Source organism: Chaetura pelagica, unplaced genomic scaffold (assembly GCF_000747805.2).
Source record: "Chaetura pelagica isolate M959 unplaced genomic scaffold, ChaPel_1.0 scaffold436, whole genome shotgun sequence".
Taxonomy (NCBI): Eukaryota; Metazoa; Chordata; class Aves; order Apodiformes; family Apodidae; genus Chaetura; species Chaetura pelagica.
Window position 1 is genome coordinate 2,759,317 of NW_009953651.1, and position 19,491 is coordinate 2,778,807.

Below are 19,491 nucleotides of genomic sequence, written 5' to 3' on the forward strand. Positions count from 1 at the left end.
AGCAGGAAACCGAGTCCTCCACAAAAGTTGTCTTATGGTTCTGTGATGACCACAGGGAAGGATGTGGTGCCATGTACCCAGGGAAGTGAAGAGACAGGACTAAGCTTCCTGCAGAGCACCGCAGGCACTTGGGGGTTCCTGGGCTTCAGCCTTACAGCTTGTCTGTAAGGAAGACTCTGCAATAGCCCATGCACAGTAGCCACACAGCAACATCCTCTCATTAGCGCCCTGCAACTGAATCTTTGTTCATCTTAGTATAAAAGTCAAGTGTGTACATGGGAACTTAGTTCAAAACATCAAACTTGAAAGTCACACTTCGCCGTTTCACTACAATTTTGAAGCATAGACAAGTCCTTTGAATGTTCCTCTGTTCTTTGGTGTTACTTTTCCTGATGCCAGAAATTTCTGAAACAATATGAGCAACAAAGAGAAATAGAGATGTAACAGCTTATAGCTGAGTGGCTTTTTGGGGAAAAAAGAAAAGGCATTTATCTAACCTTAAGGCTTTCTGTCTTGCTAGAATCCAAAGACACATCACGGACATGATAATAAAAGTGTCAGCATTTCTCTAAAGAGTTCAGAAAAGCTTTTGTAATGGAAATTTTGAAGCAACCTATATATAGAATTCATAGGAGCCCCTCCTGTAATAAACTGAAAGTACTCAGGAAAAAGTAGAAACAAGCAATGGGGAAAAAAATTAAGACACGGGAATGTTACAGTCTTTTTTTTCATTCCCCATGTACTAAAAGTTATCTTTAAAAAGAAACAGATTACATGAATTGCATATGAGGCAGTAATGCTGAACCTCATTGTCTTTGATTTGCACATCTGAGACTGTGGCATCATCAGTCATATCAGAAGTGAAACAGGTTAATGCAATCCTAGTCCTGGCTTTACTAGAATTAACTCAAGGACAGCTCAAGTGAACTCCTCCAAATTGTCAAGTTTACCCCTTGCTTGAATCTTACTGACAACAATATGTTTGCATTAAAAAAAAAGAAGATGCTTTCTAGTTCAAGTTCTTGGCTCATGATGGATGACACCTCGGTGTGTGACTGCTGTGACTTGAGAATGGAATGAAAACAACCTCTGTGCAAGTAGCTAACTTCACAGCAAAGGCACAGTGTTAGTGCTTACCAAAGTATTGAATTACTCTGTTAACAGTTTATCAGATGAATCTGAACCTAAATTGTCAGTATACATACTCAAAACCCACCAGAAGGTCATCCCACACTGAAAGAAAATTAAGCTGGATTACCTGGGCTTTACAGAATTTACTAGAGAGAAGTACAAAACCAGACAGCAGCTCTACCTTGTAGATGAAGTTCAAACTTGGGTAGCATGTTATAGTCTCCATACCAGCTCTAACTGTATCTACTGATTTAAAAAATATTTTTTTAAAAGTACTCTAGGAAGCACAAAGAGTGAAAAAAATCTAGTTGCAGTTGGTTCCAGCTGGCTACTTTTGTTTCAGCATCATAAAAACTGTATCAGCATGGACTCTTTCCTAGTAGCTAAGCAGGTCTAGGTCTAAGGCAGACCTTTCTGAAAGCAAGAAAAGCTGGTGTGTTCCTCTTTATAATTTTCCTTTGAAGTTTGGCTTTTGACTCCTAAAAGCAATATTCTAATTTATTAGAATATTATTATTATTATAGCCCTGCCTATCTGCCACATCATATAGATCTTGCCGTAACACTAATGATTTTATCAACACTAACAATTGGTGTACTGCCTGAGAAAGAGATATAAACCTAAACAAACAGGCTTCCTTATCACAAACATCATCCATTTTTTATTATCCCATTTTTCTATGGAATCTGTTCCCAGTTGATGGCAGAATGCTGCATCTCTGGCCTTTCCTACTGCCCTCTGACCAGTGAACAGTCACACCAGAGGCACCTGAAGGAAGGACTGATGATCTAAAAATGCTGTCAGTAGCTCCTAACTTCCATTCTAGGGTGATGGGATGGGAGCATCTTCCCCACAGTTCCTTCCTGTGGACTTTTTGATGAACTCCAATAAAAGACTGCTCTACATCACTCTGCATGTAAGAAGCACTTTTGTAACCTGCACAGGGCTGTGCAGTCAGGCACAAAGAGCACATTCTTCTCTATCATGAAATATGTATGCTAACCTCCTGGGTGCCTGCTAAAATGTGTGATGTCCATCTCACACAAGCACACCGGTATAACTCTACCAATGCATCATTTTCTTCTCTTCTTGCACCTTATAAAAGCACAGCAGAGGAAAGCTTTAAATAGAATTTTACTGCCTTAACTATGTCCTGAAAGTGTAAGTTTCAGTATGCTTTTTTCTTATTGCTTGTTCACAATGAACACATGCATTAAGGAACAGGTAGTGTCCTCACTTTTACCCAAAAAAATAAGTTGTGCAACTGGAATGTAGTTCTCTGCCTGATGTAGGATGCTAAAGGTGCCAATATATATGGTTGATATGTTATTACAGCTCTTTTGTCTCTCTCTGAAACAAACAGTTTTCTGTTCTTAAGAGCCAAGATCTTATAGAATACCTGTTTTCCTACTTGTTCTTCAGAGGTGAACTGAAGGAAATTAAAGATCAGGGCAAGATTCTCAACGTGTTTCATTTTCATAAAAAAATGGTTTACAAAAAGCTACTTGGAAATTAAAATTTCCTAATAATTCAACAAACCATTTCTTGTAGCAATCGTGTGCAGAGATATTTACCCAGTCACCTTACCTGCAAAAATCAAAACTTAGAAATCAAAGAGGCCACAGAAAGTTTTTCCAGGGTTTGCGTCTATTTCTATATATACGACAAAGAACTTCCCTGAAGTCGAGGAAAATGCCTCTTCTTAATATGCTTGATATTCATTCCCTTAATTGCATTTCTATGTGTTTACGTTACTGTAACTTTTCCAATGTACTTTCCAAAACTGTTGTTTCCTAAGTGTTCTGAAATGCAGGAGCAACACAAAAACAACTCAGAATAGAAAACCTTTCAAGATTATCTCAAGGGGAAAACTTTGCTTACAAAGAGTGGTTATATGAGCTCAGATAGGTAAGTTGAACATAATGTGGTAACAGACACATGTATATGTAACTGCTTGAATCTTAGGTGAGGCTGACGAAAGACTCACCAGATAAGATTATACTGAATAAAGTTATTGTTTGAAAGCCCTGTATGGCAAAGATGTTCTCAGGAATAACAACTGGAGAGTAATTTCAGGTTATAAAAGAACTGATAAAGAGAATGAGAGAAGTTTCTCAGTATAACATACTTCAAAAAAGAAAAATTGAAAATGCTAGAAAAGTTTGACTGTTAATTGAGAAATCTCCTAAGCCCTGGGAAACTGCAGATGGGCCTATAGTACAAAGCAAGGTAATGTCTGTATTTCAAGAGAAAGACTAACATACACTCTGTGTAGAAATCTGTTACATTTATACACTCTTATACACCCTGCATGGTTTATATACAGTTTATACACTTCTCCATTTTAAGATCACTAACTATAAATGAGAGCAAGTCATTACTGGATTGTTGTTGATCTCCCACCTGAGAAGCCAGTAGCATGGAGTGGCCAGGGCTCAGCCGAGTTTCAACACTGCATAGACAAACAAGGTCCAACAAGGCCTCTAGCCCAAGGACGTTAAAGTAGGGTTTGTGATTGCACATCAAAACCTTGGCAGTGACTGCAGATGAGGAACAGCACCCAGTTCCCTTTGCAGTCTGTTTCAAGAGGGCAAATGTCTGGTCTTTGTACATCAAGGAGAGGAGACTGACTTTATACTCCTGTCTCTTCTTTCCCTCTATTCTGCCAAACTCATACCATTTGAATATACTATTTTGCTGACTTCATGGTTTTCTAGGCAGGGAAGTGCACTGAGAGCTTCAACTGCCTGACATAACTTTCCCTGCCAACTGGGCTCAGGCTGGAGACCTGAGCAAGCTGAGCCTCTTCACTCCTGCTGCTGCTGAAGACTTGGCAGGAGGATTGCAGTAGGCAGAGGAAGACTAAGGAAAGTTGCCGGCCAGAAAAATAGCTATCAACAGCCAATTACCCTCAAGTATTCAATGACATTTTTTCTTCTTTCTCTAATTAAAAATGTTAATCAAGATGACTTAGCTATTGCTTACTGTGAAAATAGAATCATTTATCAAGTGAGAACACATGAGGTCTGTCCTGTGCCCAGTATGGCTAACAAACATGCTGACATGTCATGTCTTTTAAGAGAGGAGTGTCAGCACAGAGAAGAATGTTATTAGTGTTGAAAATCATCTCAAAAGCCTGAGTAAAACAAGATGCAATTTAACAAAAGGAGGTACAAAGTCCTGCACTCAGATGGGAATTACTGGCTCCTTAAACAGAGCACAGGGAATATGTGGCTACAGGGCAATAAAGGAGGTGCAGTACTAGAACAAATTGCAAGCTGAATCAGGTGAAAAATGCACAGAAATTTTCTTCAAGAAAAGCAAATAACCCATATTGGTTAAAGAGGAATAGAGTTAACGAAATTCATTAAGTAAACCCTTCCCTCTATGGAGAATATCTGACAGGAACAGGGTACTCAGTTTTGGGTGCTGGACATCAGCAGAGATATGAGAAGTTTGATGGGAAAATAGCAAAGACAGGAGACCTAGAAAATTTTATATTAATTTTAAAGAAGGAAAGTGTTGGCCTTAGAAAAGATGTATCTGTCCCAAAATAGTGAAAGGGCTGCTGAAAAATAACAGGAAATTTATCTTCTATATCCACATAATGGGTTGGAAATGCAGCAAGGGAGCTTTAGATTAGACATGAGGAAAATATGTGGATAACAATAACTAGAAAAAAAATCATCTAGGGAGGATGAAACAGACACTTTGGAGGTTTGTCTAACTTACTCCTAGAAACATCTGTCAGGAAGTAGGCTGTAGATATAGATGACCCTGCCCTGCAACATGAGAAAAGATTAAATGAATTCTTAAAGTGTATTTCAGCCTTATTTCTATGATTATTTACACAAAAACCTAGACTGTGACAGTCTTTCATTGCTCTTATGTTTTTCCAATAAGAAAGGAAAGGTTTTTATATCACTATTTATTACTCTGAGAATGCAGGTAGTATTGGCTAGACAGCAAAAATAAAATCCCAGCAGCCACTGATACACAGACATCATTTGGGGGTCCAAGAGTGCATCAGTGTATGCAGAATAAGGACTACAATAAAAGACATGTAAGGAAGCAGTCCTTGCAATTAATTAACCCATGTCCAAAACGAAATTGGTCTGTACCAACATCAAATCAAAGCACATCCTAGCCAGCAACCTAGCTAACATTATTCAATGTGACTTACTATGTGATTACAATAATGTGATTAGTATGACGTGATACATGCTGTTCTATAAACAGATTAATCCACAATGTCCTTTTCTTAAATGCATTCAAACTACTTATGCAGGAATTTTGCTGACCACATTTTAAAGTTGGCTCTGTCAGTGGCTGTACGTGAACGTGGGCTTTGCATTGTTGTACAATATTTCATTCTCACAGACCCTGTACTGTCTGTTCAAGTTCACAAAGGATCAAATCCTGATTGGGTTTTTTTGCTGTGCTAGGAAATATTACACACAGTTCTTCTTACATATCTTTAGCTTTAGGCTTTTGCATCATAACTGTTACAAAAAACTGTTATTTACATTGTAACTGTTATTTATAAAATACTCTCAGATATCTATTAATGGTGTTAAGAAAATGCAAAGCATCATTTTTCATTTCAAAACTGATTATATAGTTCCATAACCTGGTTGCTTTTTTCTCTTAATATGGGCTACAGCAGGCACTGTTTTCATTAAAAAAAAAAAAAGTGTAGAAAATAGCACCTAATTCACTACAACTGAATAGAAAATTAAGAGGATTACGAGATTTCATTTTAAAAGTAATGCATAGCCCTTGATAATGTGCCTTTCCTGAACAGGGGAATTGAAACAAGCAGGTGTGGGAAATTTTAATCTAATTAAGTTGCATGTGTAAAAGTTGCATGTATAATTAAAAGAAAAAGTGGCTTTTGACATTATATATAGGATTCCTGCCAACATAAAGGAAGACAGCAACATTTACTGAAAAGAAAGCACAGTTCACCTGATCATGACTCTTCAGATATAATTGGAAATTGGTTCTATCTTATTTAGTAAAAAATAACAGAACTTTTTTTTTTATCTATAGAGTCTGGACTCTATAATAGAAGGTAATAAGAATTAAGCACTTTTCCTGTGTCTCCTTCCTGGTTCTAACACCCTTCTGGGCAGAAAAACAGTAAGGGATTATTTTCCTTTGATTGAACCTGATGTTGCTCACCCAGAAGCTGTAAAGAGAAGGAAGGCAAGCAGACGTCACTTATGTAAGCAGGAAGATACTTTGTGATCCTGAAGCCTGCTAGTATGTGTTTCATTTCTAATTCATATTCATTTAGAAAGCTTTAACGTTTAGCCTGAATTAATACCTGAAATTATATCAAATTTTCTCTCTGTTGAATTATTAGAGAAGTACCCAACAATGAAACAGAGAAACTACATTTTTGTGATTCAGAATTAGTAACATGTCCTCTGGTGAAACTACAGCTTGGAAGGATCTGTGTGTCTTCAATTAAAGATCATCCTTCTGCCTGGCATGTTGGCTTGAGCAGAAGAGACACTGAGTATGCAGTGAAGAACAGCAGTGAAGGACCTAAGGTTAACTCAAAGAGCATAAAGTAGGTTTGACAGATCCTGAACTCTCTGAAAGCCCTTTCAAAATTTTTGAAAAATAAACAGGAGTAGACTCCTCATGAGGTTAAGTCCTGCAGTTAGAGGAAGCTTTCTATAGCATTTTCCTAAGACCACCAGAAGAGCACATCTGTGGAAATGCTTCTGACCCTTCCCCAGGCAGAGGACCCTCAGACTGGGCAATCTGTGCTCCGCTGACCACCAGGCTAGGTAGATGCTGCTACAGATAAAGGGCAACTCTGACAAGCACTGGCCATGAAACCCAACTTCTTGCACTTGTAAAAGCACCCAGCATATTAATGGAAATTTCCATGGCTGAATAGAGGCTTTTGAGTTTCCTAATAGAGACACTGACTATTTCCAGGAAAGCTGAAAGCTGCTCTGAGCTGGCACCCTGGTGCCCTGGCCTCTTTCCGGTTTAAATGCCCAATTTACAGGCTCTTTCCTTCACAAGAGCTCTCCCTGATCTTATTTGAAATTATATCTCTTGGATAGAATGCTTTAGTTAAGTGCAGAAATGCTCAGAAACTTTCAACCTTTACATTAGCTGGCTCTCTGCTGGTAACATCTGGAAAAGTATGTATGGTTTCAAGAATGCAATCTAGTAGAAAATGCAAATTGTCATGCTAAGAGAAAGCAATGTGCTCATTACTTAATGCTGCTCTGTTTCAGAGCCAAACTCTACACAGAAAGCATTAGGAGGGTTTTTTTACCTGTCTCATATACTGCTTCAGAGACAGAGGTGAAGTGGTCTTCTATGGTATACTGTGCCAGCCGGAGTGTGTCCAAACCTCGAACTGAATCATTTCCTCTGGTCCAGTAAAAGATGACATCATTGATGTTATAACCCCCTGTAGTGATACACAAGCCAACAAAAGCGTTTATTTTACACAATAGTTAATTTGTGTTGAGCACACTTATGGTTCAGCTGTTTCTTATTTGTGTGCCTGAAAGTACAATCAGACATAAACAATGACAAGTTTTGGCAGAACATAATGCCTGTTTGCATCAAAACTCCCAGTAACATGCAAAGCCTTACCATTTAAAAGCTGACTTTTTTGGTGGGGGTCTTTTATTCTAGTATAGATGACAAGCTAATAAAAGAGATTAGTACCACATGGTATTTGAAAGGCAAAAGTTATTAAGTTATTAAGTTTTAATAGATTATGGCACCACCAGCATTTGGACTAAACATTAAGCATGGCCTTTGTTGCATCCCAGGTGGCTGTCTCCTGATGCAGCACATTTGTTCCCTGTTCCCACAGAAAGGAGGGGTGAGGAGAGCAGCAGGGCTGCAGCGCTGGCACCATGCTCAGGCCATCACCTGGGACAACATTTTGGCTTAGCAGCTAGGGTGCTTCCCAAGGACACCCACTTAGATGCTGATACCTCTGCAGGTTCAACAGTATGGCATGCTTCAAGGGCCCCAGCAGATTTCCTCTTAACCTTCAAATAATAATTAGGAGCTGAGATGGGACATGAATCATCTAGCAGAATGCAACTGTATTTTGCAGGCACTCATCAATAAGCGGCACAATCATAGCTAAAATACCTCTGTAGCTTCTTCCCATTATATTAAAAGGCAGGCAATTTTCAGTCTAGTGTATGTGATTAATTCAAGATTATGTTAATGTAATTTACATGTTAACAGGGAGCGTTTGAACATCTTTTCCTTTAGCTTACTTACATCAATCATTCTTGCATTTGACAGAGTTATATTGTGCAAGTTAATGGCTAAGCTTAAGGGACAGAAACATACGCTGATGATTATTTTTAGACTCCAGTCAATTGTAAGTAAATTGCAGTGTGAAACAATAATGCAATACATTGCCCAAGGGTATATCCTGCAAAAAGAACAAAGCTCTACAATCATAGAAAAAGAGATGCAATAAATCAAAAAAAGAGCATCTTGATATTTTTAAGTTAGTGGCTTTGGTTCTTACAATGACAAAAAATAAATTATTTCCTACAACCATTTAATGCAGGAAAAAACAGGAGTTCAGAAACTTAATTTCAAGGAAACACTGTGCAGATTGCCTATTAAAATTACAATTTCACCAAGAAATTCTTTCCCTGACCATTCTTTAGGTTAACTATCACTGATGGTCTTCTGAAAAGGTACCATGACCAAGGATCTCAACCCACATTATGCCCTTTATAGCAATTAAAACTGAAATTCTGCTGTGTCAAAAGACTAAGCCAAAAGCAAAAAAGCGAAGTTCTTGATTCTCTAAAACCACATGCTGAGAAACTTCCCAAACTTGGGAGATGAAAGACTAAAGTAATATTTCCTATAAACAAATTATTGTATTGTTCTCAGTCAAAATAATGAGGTTTATAGAAACAGTTTCTGTGCAAGATTATGCATGGATTAATTTTACTTTCCTTCAGTACAAATTAACCACATATTTAAATAAATTCCAGAGTACTACAGTTAATTCTTATTTATCTTTTCAAGACACTGAGTCTTCCAAGTTGTGTGAGATGGGAAGAATTTTTGGTGCCTGGATGGGTAATAACAAGCCTATCTTCAAATGGAAGTTGTCTTGTTTTAATAGAACCATTTCTGTTCCAAAGTAGTGTAATTAGCTGAATGATTGGTAGGATTTGGTGATCCTCCCTATGAAAGTTCTTAAAAAATGCTAATTCCAAAATTCTATTTGTGAAAAACTTATATGCAGAGAGTCTTCCTAATAGTCAGTAAAGTTAATTATATAGCACACTACTCCCTCTGCATAAAATTATTTTTTATTCAGGGGATTAACGTTTTAGTAATTACAAATTGTTTCCAAAATTTATATAGACAAAATCCTTAAGACCTGTTATTTGGCTTTTACAAGTAATCTTTATTCTTTTTACATGACACTGAGTTTTCATTCTAATTCCTCAAGCCTGTATTTTCTTGATACAGTGTGAGTAGCTAATGTCAATAGGGTTAACTGCAAGAATAGTAAATTTTGGATTAAACATTCATAATGCCAAATACAAATGAGTTTCTTTACCTTTCTGTTGTTAATTTTAATTTCCCCTGATTGTCAAGCACAAGTTAAGTGCCTTCACATGGCTCTTCACTGAATAAGTTAAAGGACAAGTTCAAAAAGGAAATAAAATTTCAGAGATGGGCCCAAAACATGAATATGTATTTGGACTGGAGGCTGGGGGTGGGGAGGCGAGAAGGCAAAGGGGCTGGGAGAAGGAAGACAAAAAGCCCTCAGCCCAGTGTGAAGGAATGGTGGTGTTCCCTACAACATGGCAGAGAGCAGGAACCCCTAAACAGGACCAACTCAGTCAGAAGCCTTCCAAATTCCCAGATGTCACATCTGTCATCCCAACAGAGACTCGGAGTGGCATCTGTCTCCTGACATGTGCCTGTGCAACCTTCTGGAGTGTTGCAATAACAGGGGAAAGAAGCATTAGACATTTTGGGTGAAACGTATTTTGCTGTGTAGAAAGTCAACAAATGTGATTAACTACTAATAGCAGAACAGCACCTCATAAAGGTCACTAGGAATGCTTTACTGTGTAAAGCCATTACTTAATATCATGTTTTGTCTTTACATTAGTAATCACTCAATGAAAGCCTTAATACTTGGTTTCTGCTCAAATATCTGCTACATATTTTACATTTTATTTATAAATGACATAAATTTTCTGACAGTGTCTCCATGCTTGCATTCACAATTCATAATCCCAGTTAACAGTATTTGCAAGCAGTATTCTGGGATGATGTCTTTATTCATGTAAAAATTGACATAGCTTATCTCATGAAAGAACAAACAATTTCCAGAAGACCCACAAGTCTGAAGAAAAAAGACCCAGACTAAAGAAAAAGGACCACAACTAAAAGCAAGCTTTTTCTTTTGGCATATATTGCTTCTAGCTGTTTTCTTTAAAACTAAACACCAACATCATGGAAGCACTTGTGATGACATTACTATGTTTTCCCCCAGGACAGGAGACACTTGTGTGTTGTTGAAAAAGCAGATGGAATCATTCGAAAAATGCTTATTTTTAATTATATAGGGAATTTTCCCTTTTTTAACCCTGTCAAATTAATTTAAGTACTCATGGGACATATATTTCATTCTGGAGCTTGAGAAAATAATAAACGCTTCATTAGGCAATGCTGTTGACGTGAAACCATAGGCACTGACTTACTAATATGCACTTCAAAAAGAAAATAAATTAGAGACAAATACTAATTCTAATTCAAATCACTATTTGTTAAACAGATCCTATAAAGATGTTGATTATGGATTGACTCCTCTGTAAGGAAGGCTTTGGGGTTTATTTCCTTTGTGGCTCTGCCTCAAGTGAAACTTTGCAGTAATATTCTAACTGGTCATTACCAACAGGAGAAAAAGAACCCATATACAGGTCTGAAATGGTACAGAATAAAACCTGACAATTACTGAAAAACCTTCCAAAATATTTTTAGTATATATTGAAATATATTTGAACATATATTTTCATCTTACATGACTGGGTATCCTTTCACACTATCCCATGCAAAAATATTTTAGAGACTTTTAGCAGGAATAAAAGCAAATTAACTATAAACATGCATGTTTGGGTATTTGCAAAGTAACCATGTCTACAAAGTATTAGAAAGCATATCTAATGAAAATTATTAGAACATTGAATACTAAAATAAGAACCTATAAAGGTATATTTAGTGTTGGTTCAACAATTGATAAAGTTTTTTCCCCAGGGCGCTGACAGAGAAACAAATAAATCACAGAAAGATCTGTAGATATTCACCTTAGAACAAAATTGTCTATGCAATTACTTTCTTCAGTATTAAGACAGTAAATTAATTAAATATTCGCTCTGTGCCTTACAAATAAGCTTTATTTTAATTTCTTTCTTTCCTAAAGGAATTGTGCCTTGGAGGGAAAGGGAGTGGGAGGAGGTGATACATACTCTCTGAAAAACAACTAAAAATGTTTTCTTGGCCGTGCTTGCAAGTATCTGCTCATAGAACTCCCCCTGAAGACCAACAGAATAACTGCAGGATGTGCTGCAAACCAGGTTTATGATAATCTACTGAGATTTGTTTAAACGTTAATAGCATGGCAGTATTTCAGTACTGCCATGCTAATTTCAGTGATGCCTGGTGCATTTATCTTTGTATACAGATACTATATATATACAGATACTATACATACACATGCACTATTGTATTCAACAGGGACTGGTCACATACTGCCCCTCTTTGAAAACAACATTTAGCAGTCCTTGAAAAAGACCACAGATCAACTTCTAATTGTATAAAAATCGTAAGTATAAGCATCTTACAGCTTTCCAGTTGCAAAGTACATGTCTGCTTATCCATTGGATATTTTGTGAGGTCCATGCTGCATGAAACAGTTGTGGTGATCCTTGAGGGGGGGGGGGGGGAAAAGATTGCTTATATTAGACAGGATAAAATTGTTTATCAGTAAAAAGAAGCCATTTATCCTTCTAGAACTAATACTGCAGGGAAATAGCTATTGTGAGGAAAAATTCCAGCATTTGCTGTTAGAGGTAGAGTAATAGCATCATAAACATGAAACCACTCCAGAACAGCTGAATTCAGTGGCAGTATAAAAAGGCCACCCCTTGCTCCTTTCTCACTTGCAATATGCATTTTCCTGTGTTGATATTTTGCAATTTTGTTATATTTATCAAAATCTATTATAAAGGATAATCCAGTAAATAATGCAAATCGATCATCACATCTTGCTTTCCTCCATGATGACTTCATTGCAAAACAACTGGAATGGCAAATGGTATTTGATCTACAGGAAAACAAAAGGGTCTATCCAGGGAAGAGAAGGAGACCTGCTATTACATTTAAGATTTTAACCATATTGGTCAAAAATACTACATATTTGTAAAACTACAAGACCATGCATATGATACTGTTAAAAATAGATCAGTTTAAGCGTAAAATTACGTTAAGCTGGGAAGTATAAATACAAGCCAAATACAGGCTGGTATGCAGTATATACATACCGTATGGCATACAAGACTGTTCCATTAGGGTATATTCTTATGAGACGATTCTCAACAGTGATATCATGAAGAAAAGACTTTTTTGAATCAACTATGAAGGTATCTGGTACCCAAAGCATTTCCACAAGTCGACCATCTAAGCTTAAACTCTTATTACCATCAAAACAAAGTCTCTCATCAGTCCATCGCTGCCTTAGAAATATGGTGGCTGTGTAGTCCTGAAAGAGAAAAATAACAGCTATAATATAGAGAAAGCCTGTATTATATTCTGTTTTACAAAAGCATATGGACACAGCTGTTGGGTACAAATAGCCTCTGGCTCTCCATGTCCCATTCTTAAATGCTGGCACTCCGAGAGCAGCTGTACTGGCTCTTGTACTGCCAAATTTTCCAGCACTTGATGTGAGGTTGACATCATTAATAAATATTATCTGGAGCAGATTTTGTTCTTACGGTCACTGGAATTTTACAGGAAAAGCTGATGGCCTAAGTGTGGGGCTATAAATTAGCTGAAGACATCAGAGGTTTGTAAGCAGATTATCTGGCTCTGTAAATCTTTACATTTTAGAATTATTTATATAAGTGGTCACAAACATAATTTTTGTTCACAGAAACTACTAAATAATGCAATTATAAATACAACTTTGGAAAAGGTTGTATAAATTCAGATAGACAAAAGGACAAAAGAAGTGAGTGAAACAGGAAGGGAATTACCCTGTTTTAGCAGAAATTAACCTTTCAGTATCACAAGGGGAAAATGCCGTCAAATGTATCAAGACCTCAAATAAGCTTTGTAGTCTTACATTGAAATCACACTATTTCTTAGAACCTTTTTAATCAACTTTTGAGTTTATAGTGTGTTTTTATCAGTGTAAGTTCATCTTAAATTCTGACCTTACTTCCTTCTTTCTAAATACTAACTAATACTTAGTGAATATAGAGGTATTCCAATATTCAGCCTTTTCAGCCTGAGTAATGAAATCCTGAGGTACAAACAAATATTTTCTTATATTGAATATCTGATTAATTAATTTGGTCTTTTATTGCTATGCACCAATGGAGGATCTTTAATTAGAAAAGTACAGACTATTTCAGGGTTTGTTCAAAAAGAAATTATACAACTGTAATGAAAAACAGCTGGAATAAATGAACTTGTGACAGTAACACAAAAAAAGAAAAATAGTATGAAATCATCATGTCTAATCACCAGGAAAGGGAGTGGCTTCAAAGTCAGTATGTCCCAAAGTGAATATATCTTTAATATAAACATTCAGACATTTCATCTGGAAAATAAATACTGCTCTACATGCCTTTCATTAAGATTAATGCTCAGTAGTAAATTTCTGTTTGTATCTGTAAGATGTGTGATTTACATCTGCATTTCTATACTTATTATGATGCTAGAACTACAGACTGTAGAGAAAAATAAAATTCCACCTCCTAACACACATTGACTGAAAGCCTCCAAGTCACATTGCCAGCAGCTATGAACACAAAACATTAGCTTATCAACAAGCAAAATAAAAAAGACTGTAAAAGCTACAATACCATATTTATTTCTGATATTGTATCAATACTTGCAACATCCAGGCTCATTCCAATTGACACAGGACCATCTGCAAAAAAAAAAAAAAAAAGAAAATCAGAGTCCAGGACACTGTTCTTAGTGTTAGACAATACGATCTGTTGTTCATTTTTTTCTAAATGTTTAGTGGCTTTTTTAAAAAGAAATATTCCTCAAATTTAGATTATGAAAGAATTTTAACAACTTCATAACCAACATATAATACTTCTATACTAACAGTATGTCTGTTCTAATCAACATGCTTTATTCCCTAAATATGTCATGGTTCATATGATTATTTTTTTTCCAGAAACAAGGCACTGGGGGAAGTGTTGCTCGAAAAAGTGCAGAAGTTCAATCCCACGGTACAACACACCCTTCTGCTCCAAGGGGCAGAGCAGTGGAAAGCATTCTTCCAGTTGCAACATCTGGTCCATCAGATGTTAGTGAATAAAGGAGTTGCACCTGGCAATGTCATATGCTTAACATCCAGACAGGATAGCTGAGTGACTTAATTTACTGCCTATTTAAGAATATATTGTCTACATTGAGTCACTGCATTCTGATGTCTTGCTTTGACCATCAGCTGTTAATTTGTTATTTATTTACTTGCATATAAAAAGCAAAACTATTTATTCTCCTTTTCATATTACTATCAGCTGAAGGCTTATTCAGAATGATCAAATATCTTACCTAAGTAGCTCTCATTGTAATGTTAGTATGCTCAGATTCCTGTTTTCTTGTCAATGTGCATTTTACAGTGTCAGATCACCAGCTTCACATTTTAAAATGCAGAATTTGTGCAGGGCTTTCTTGGAAACACGACATTATTCCTGGTTGAATATGTGCAGAATGATTAACAGAGTACATGTACATAGAAATTCCCATAAAATAAGTGCATTGTTCCAAGTGATTGAGATGCAGAGAATGTAGTACTGAGGAATGTAGAAATACTTTTGCTAAGATATACAGAGCTGATGGTGCCAGTGCAGTGCAGGGACACTGCTGAAAGCCCTGCTTGACTCCTTGCAATGCCCTATGTACATGGGTCTTATATGCACCCAAATGGCATCTAGAGGAGGACGGGGTCCAACTCCACCCCACAGAGTAATAGTAAAATAAATATAAATAATGTGTTATTCTAAGAGGTATCAGTGTATTAATTTTGTGAGGGTTTTTTTATTAATTTCCATTTGTAATGCAAGTGTTGAATTTGTTAAACATCAGGCACTCTTGATAAAATCCCTAAATGCTTTGTTCTGGACTCAGTTGAAAGTTCAAATGTAAAGCTCAAACTTAAAAGAGGACTGTAGACTTGCAGCATCCCCTGATGGCAATCTATGTCTTTATTGTATGCTGTAAATTGTACATAGGAAATGGAAATCTTTGTTAATCTATTTCAATAAGTCTTTGGGGGTTAACTCTGGAACAAAATTATTTTACTGAAAAGTCCTCAGACCACTGACAGCTTTTTCTTCATTTTGGTTCTGTTTCTTACCATTCTTTTCAGGTTTTGGCATTCCAAGATTAAATTTATGTTTTGTCCCTACAGGATTAAAAATCTGACCTTCCAGAAAACTCAACCCAACTTTCTAGGATCCAACAGCAGCAATTGATACTTAGGCTTACCATTGTACTACATCAGTATTACAGGTACAATGTTGCCAGACTCAAAAGATGCGTCCAATCCTCAAAATTCACTCAATTTACAAAAAAAAAAAAAAGTTTTATAATCCATTTTATTACCTTCTTGAAGTCTTCCTACAGATTCCCACATCTGACTGTAACAGAGCATATTATTGCCAGCTGTCACATAAGAATTTGGAAAGAACCTCCCCATGCAAGACATATGCTTAATGAGGGACTATCCTAAGACAATGCAGTGCTCTGCTGGCTCTGTAGGAATTGTGGCTGAGAAAAATCAGACTCTACCAGACTCTTGGTAGAAGTGACACTTGATCCTTGCCTAGTTAAGGTGATACACATTAAGAAAAATGTTCATTAGCAGCATTTTAGTATCATCAGTGCTATTGTTACACAACTGAGAGGAAAAACTGACTTTCCGGAAAGACTGATGAAATTAACTGAGGTTTAATTTTTCACAGAAACAGAACTATCCTGGTTTGAGTCAGGATGAAGCCACTTTGTACATCTTTTCCTTCTTTCTTCCCTGTTGTATTTTTTCCCAAGCAATACAGAGTAATGCAATTGTAGTGTTGGGTGACTCCCAACCACCAAAAGATTAGATCCACCTTAAGTTAAGGGACACTACAAGCTTGAACTGATTGTCCTAGCACAGACCTGTCTCATAGTTCAAGTGCTAAGGAACAGCTGCAAAGTCAGGGCTAAACCATCTCACTCTGCTTGCCCTCACGGTCTCTGTGGCTCTGCCCAAGTGCTCATGCTGTGCAGCCAGTGGAGCCAAGCACTTAGGAAACTCAACAGAAAATTACAGCCCTCCAGACAGGGCAACATGCCAGGGAGGAGCTGTGTAGGGGAAAAAAAGTCCTTATGGAAGGGGTCTTTATCAACACAATGCAAGCTGCTAAGAATAACTTTGTTTTAACAGTTAATTAAATCAGAAAAATATTAATAGTTAAATGCCAAATTCTTTTGTTGTGTGTGAGGCTAAATAAAATTATGGTGCCTTACTAAATAAGCAAAGTATTAATAACAGAATGAGTCTTTCCATAATTATCCACCAGGGTTTCCCCTGAACTTCCTCTGAAAAGTCTCCTGCTGACAGTGTCAAAAACAGGACAGGAGGCCAGATGAAGCAGTCAGTTCCTGCATTTCCATATGTTTGGCAGGAATTTTATGTATAATGACAACTTCAGAAGAGATCTACAGTTCTTCATAAGAAAACTAAAGTCACAGTCTGTCCTGCATTAGTGAAGGGAATTTTCAAAATATGATAAAGAAACCCCAAAGGGTTTTCCGAGTTACAGCCATGGGCACACAAGCTTATTAAGACACATTTTAGCTTTTAACAAAATTTATGTACAAAGGCTGTTACTTTATGCACTGTACAGCTTTTCACAGTAACTCCATATGGGAAAGTAGCCAGAAGAGTCACAGGAAGCATACTTAAAAATTAAATTTGGATCACAGCAATGACCACAGTCTGTTAAACATTGTACTAACAAAGTAAACCACCACTGTGTCATGCACGTATCTGTACCTCTGAAGACCTGCTACTGAAATCAATCTGCACCACCATGAACTGCCAGTGCTGGGCTGGCAATACTAGCTTTTTGTTTAGTTTAAAAGAACAATTCTGACATTCAGAAATAGCTCTAAAGGGATGGCTTTTTTAAATACTTGCAGCAATAATGGATAAAATTCTATGCAACTCTAAGAGAATTAGATTTAAAAGTATCATTATAAACAGCTTTGCTTTGTTTAGAGTATCATGGGACTTTTAGATAATGTGATATATTGCACTTGGATTTTTTTCAGTGCATTTAACTTCTCACCACAAGACATCTTTCTGACAAACACACGACATGAAGAGACTGGGCAGATTAAGACTGGCCTTCTGACAGATCTCAACTATAATTGTTGATATGAAGACATCAGAAGACCAATCCATTTCTAGCAGGAATCAGCCTCAATCCTGTTTGTTCACATCAATGACCTTTAGACAGTGATGTAGCTTTGCTAATAGTTTGTGGACAAGACAAAAATTGGTGGGGATTGTAATCATAACAGCTTGTTAAAGCATTTGTCAAAAAGCACATGTTAATACAGCCAAATGCAAGCAATTAATGTGGGAACAAATAATGCAGGCAGTAAGCAGAGGATAGGAAACTATCTTGGCAAGCAGTGCCTTTGAGAAGGATTTATAGTTTGTCACTGGTAATAATTTCAACATGATCTTTCCATATAATGCTTTGGCAGAAGCACTATGGCAATGGGAAGCACTAGACAGAATTAAGTTATCTTGCAATGTAGACTGTATTGGCAAGACTGTTATGAGATTACTGTGACAAGATTTGTTTTCCACTTTTGCAAAGAAATGTGCAAACATCAAAGAGGATTCAACAAAGAGACAGAAATTTTCCAGAAGACAAAAAATTCTAGAAGCTTAATATCAAAGCTTATGACATGAAAATTAAGGATCCACATTTACCCAAGATCCTCAAAGAGAAGACTGAGAGGCAACTTGCCCAATGTCAGTAAATGCACACAGAAGGTATCCAGCAGTAAGTTGTACACATTCTCTAACAAAGCAAAGCAAGATTCTAGTATACAGAAGGCAGAGACAACACAAGACTTCAAATAAATTGATCTTTTCTAACTGAACTTAATCACTGTCCATCATCTAGGGTCTCCAGAGCTCAGCACTTGGAGGAAGTGGGAAGAAAAAAAAACAAAAAACACAACAACAACAAAAAAAACCACCACAAACACACAGCTAAACTGTCTTGCATGCAGGAAGGTGGGTTTGGTGGCAATGACAGTATAATTTTGTCTCTTATTTCCACAAGAAAGGAAGGAAAATCTATGTTACTATCTGTATACTGAAGTTTACAGTTTTGCACCAAGTCACTGATTTATTAAATCAAAATTTTAAGGATTCAATATGGATTCAAAACATTTTTTTTCCAACATACAACTGGTTATACATACTCTAAGCTTTTTGTCTTTCTCTGAAGAATTAGACATTGGTTGATACATAAAATTGTCTTTGGCTTATTAGTAGTATTTGGCATTTCTACCTCATATACACTGTTAGCTGATCTCTCTAAATCAAAAGGTCTTAGACATGGCTAACATTCTGATACCTCCCAGCCACTTGTGGGAGCAAAATGTAAACTTGTGAAGACTAAAATTTAATTAAACTCATCGAACTTAATATAAACAACATTTGAGAAAAAATAAAATACAGTGACTGGTCTTGCACAGAAGCAAACTGAAGATTAAATTCACTTTCTCAAATTTAAAACTTAAGACCATAAATATATTACTCATCTCAAAGCTAAGGAATATAATTTTTTAATGGAGTTTCAACTAACTGATGACAGTTTTCTATACCACTTGAAAGCATCTTCCATATTCAAATATACTTAGCTGTGACCTTTTCTTAGTCTCTCTTTTTAATTAGAACACTTAAATTATCACATTCAATCACAGAACAAAAATCTATTTGTATAAAATTATTTACACGATTTCATGCATCCCTTAATAACTCTATGAACCTGATCC

General features: G+C 36.6%; 1 protein-coding gene across 1 annotated transcript in view; it reads right to left on the reverse strand.

Moving 5' to 3' along the window:
• The window catches only part of LOC104390846 (gamma-aminobutyric acid receptor subunit pi-like), a 32,474-nt gene that overhangs the window by 8,928 nt on the left and 4,055 nt on the right, over positions 1–19,491 (reverse strand). The window contains exons 2-5 of the mRNA XM_010000052.1: positions 14,268–14,335; positions 12,720–12,937; positions 12,021–12,103; positions 7,436–7,573 (exon numbers count right to left, since the gene is read on the reverse strand). Coding sequence (XP_009998354.1) covers positions 7,436–7,573; positions 12,021–12,103; positions 12,720–12,937; positions 14,268–14,315 — 487 coding nt within the window. The 5' untranslated portion in view covers positions 14,316–14,335. The remainder of the gene's footprint in view (positions 1–7,435; positions 7,574–12,020; positions 12,104–12,719; positions 12,938–14,267; positions 14,336–19,491) is intronic.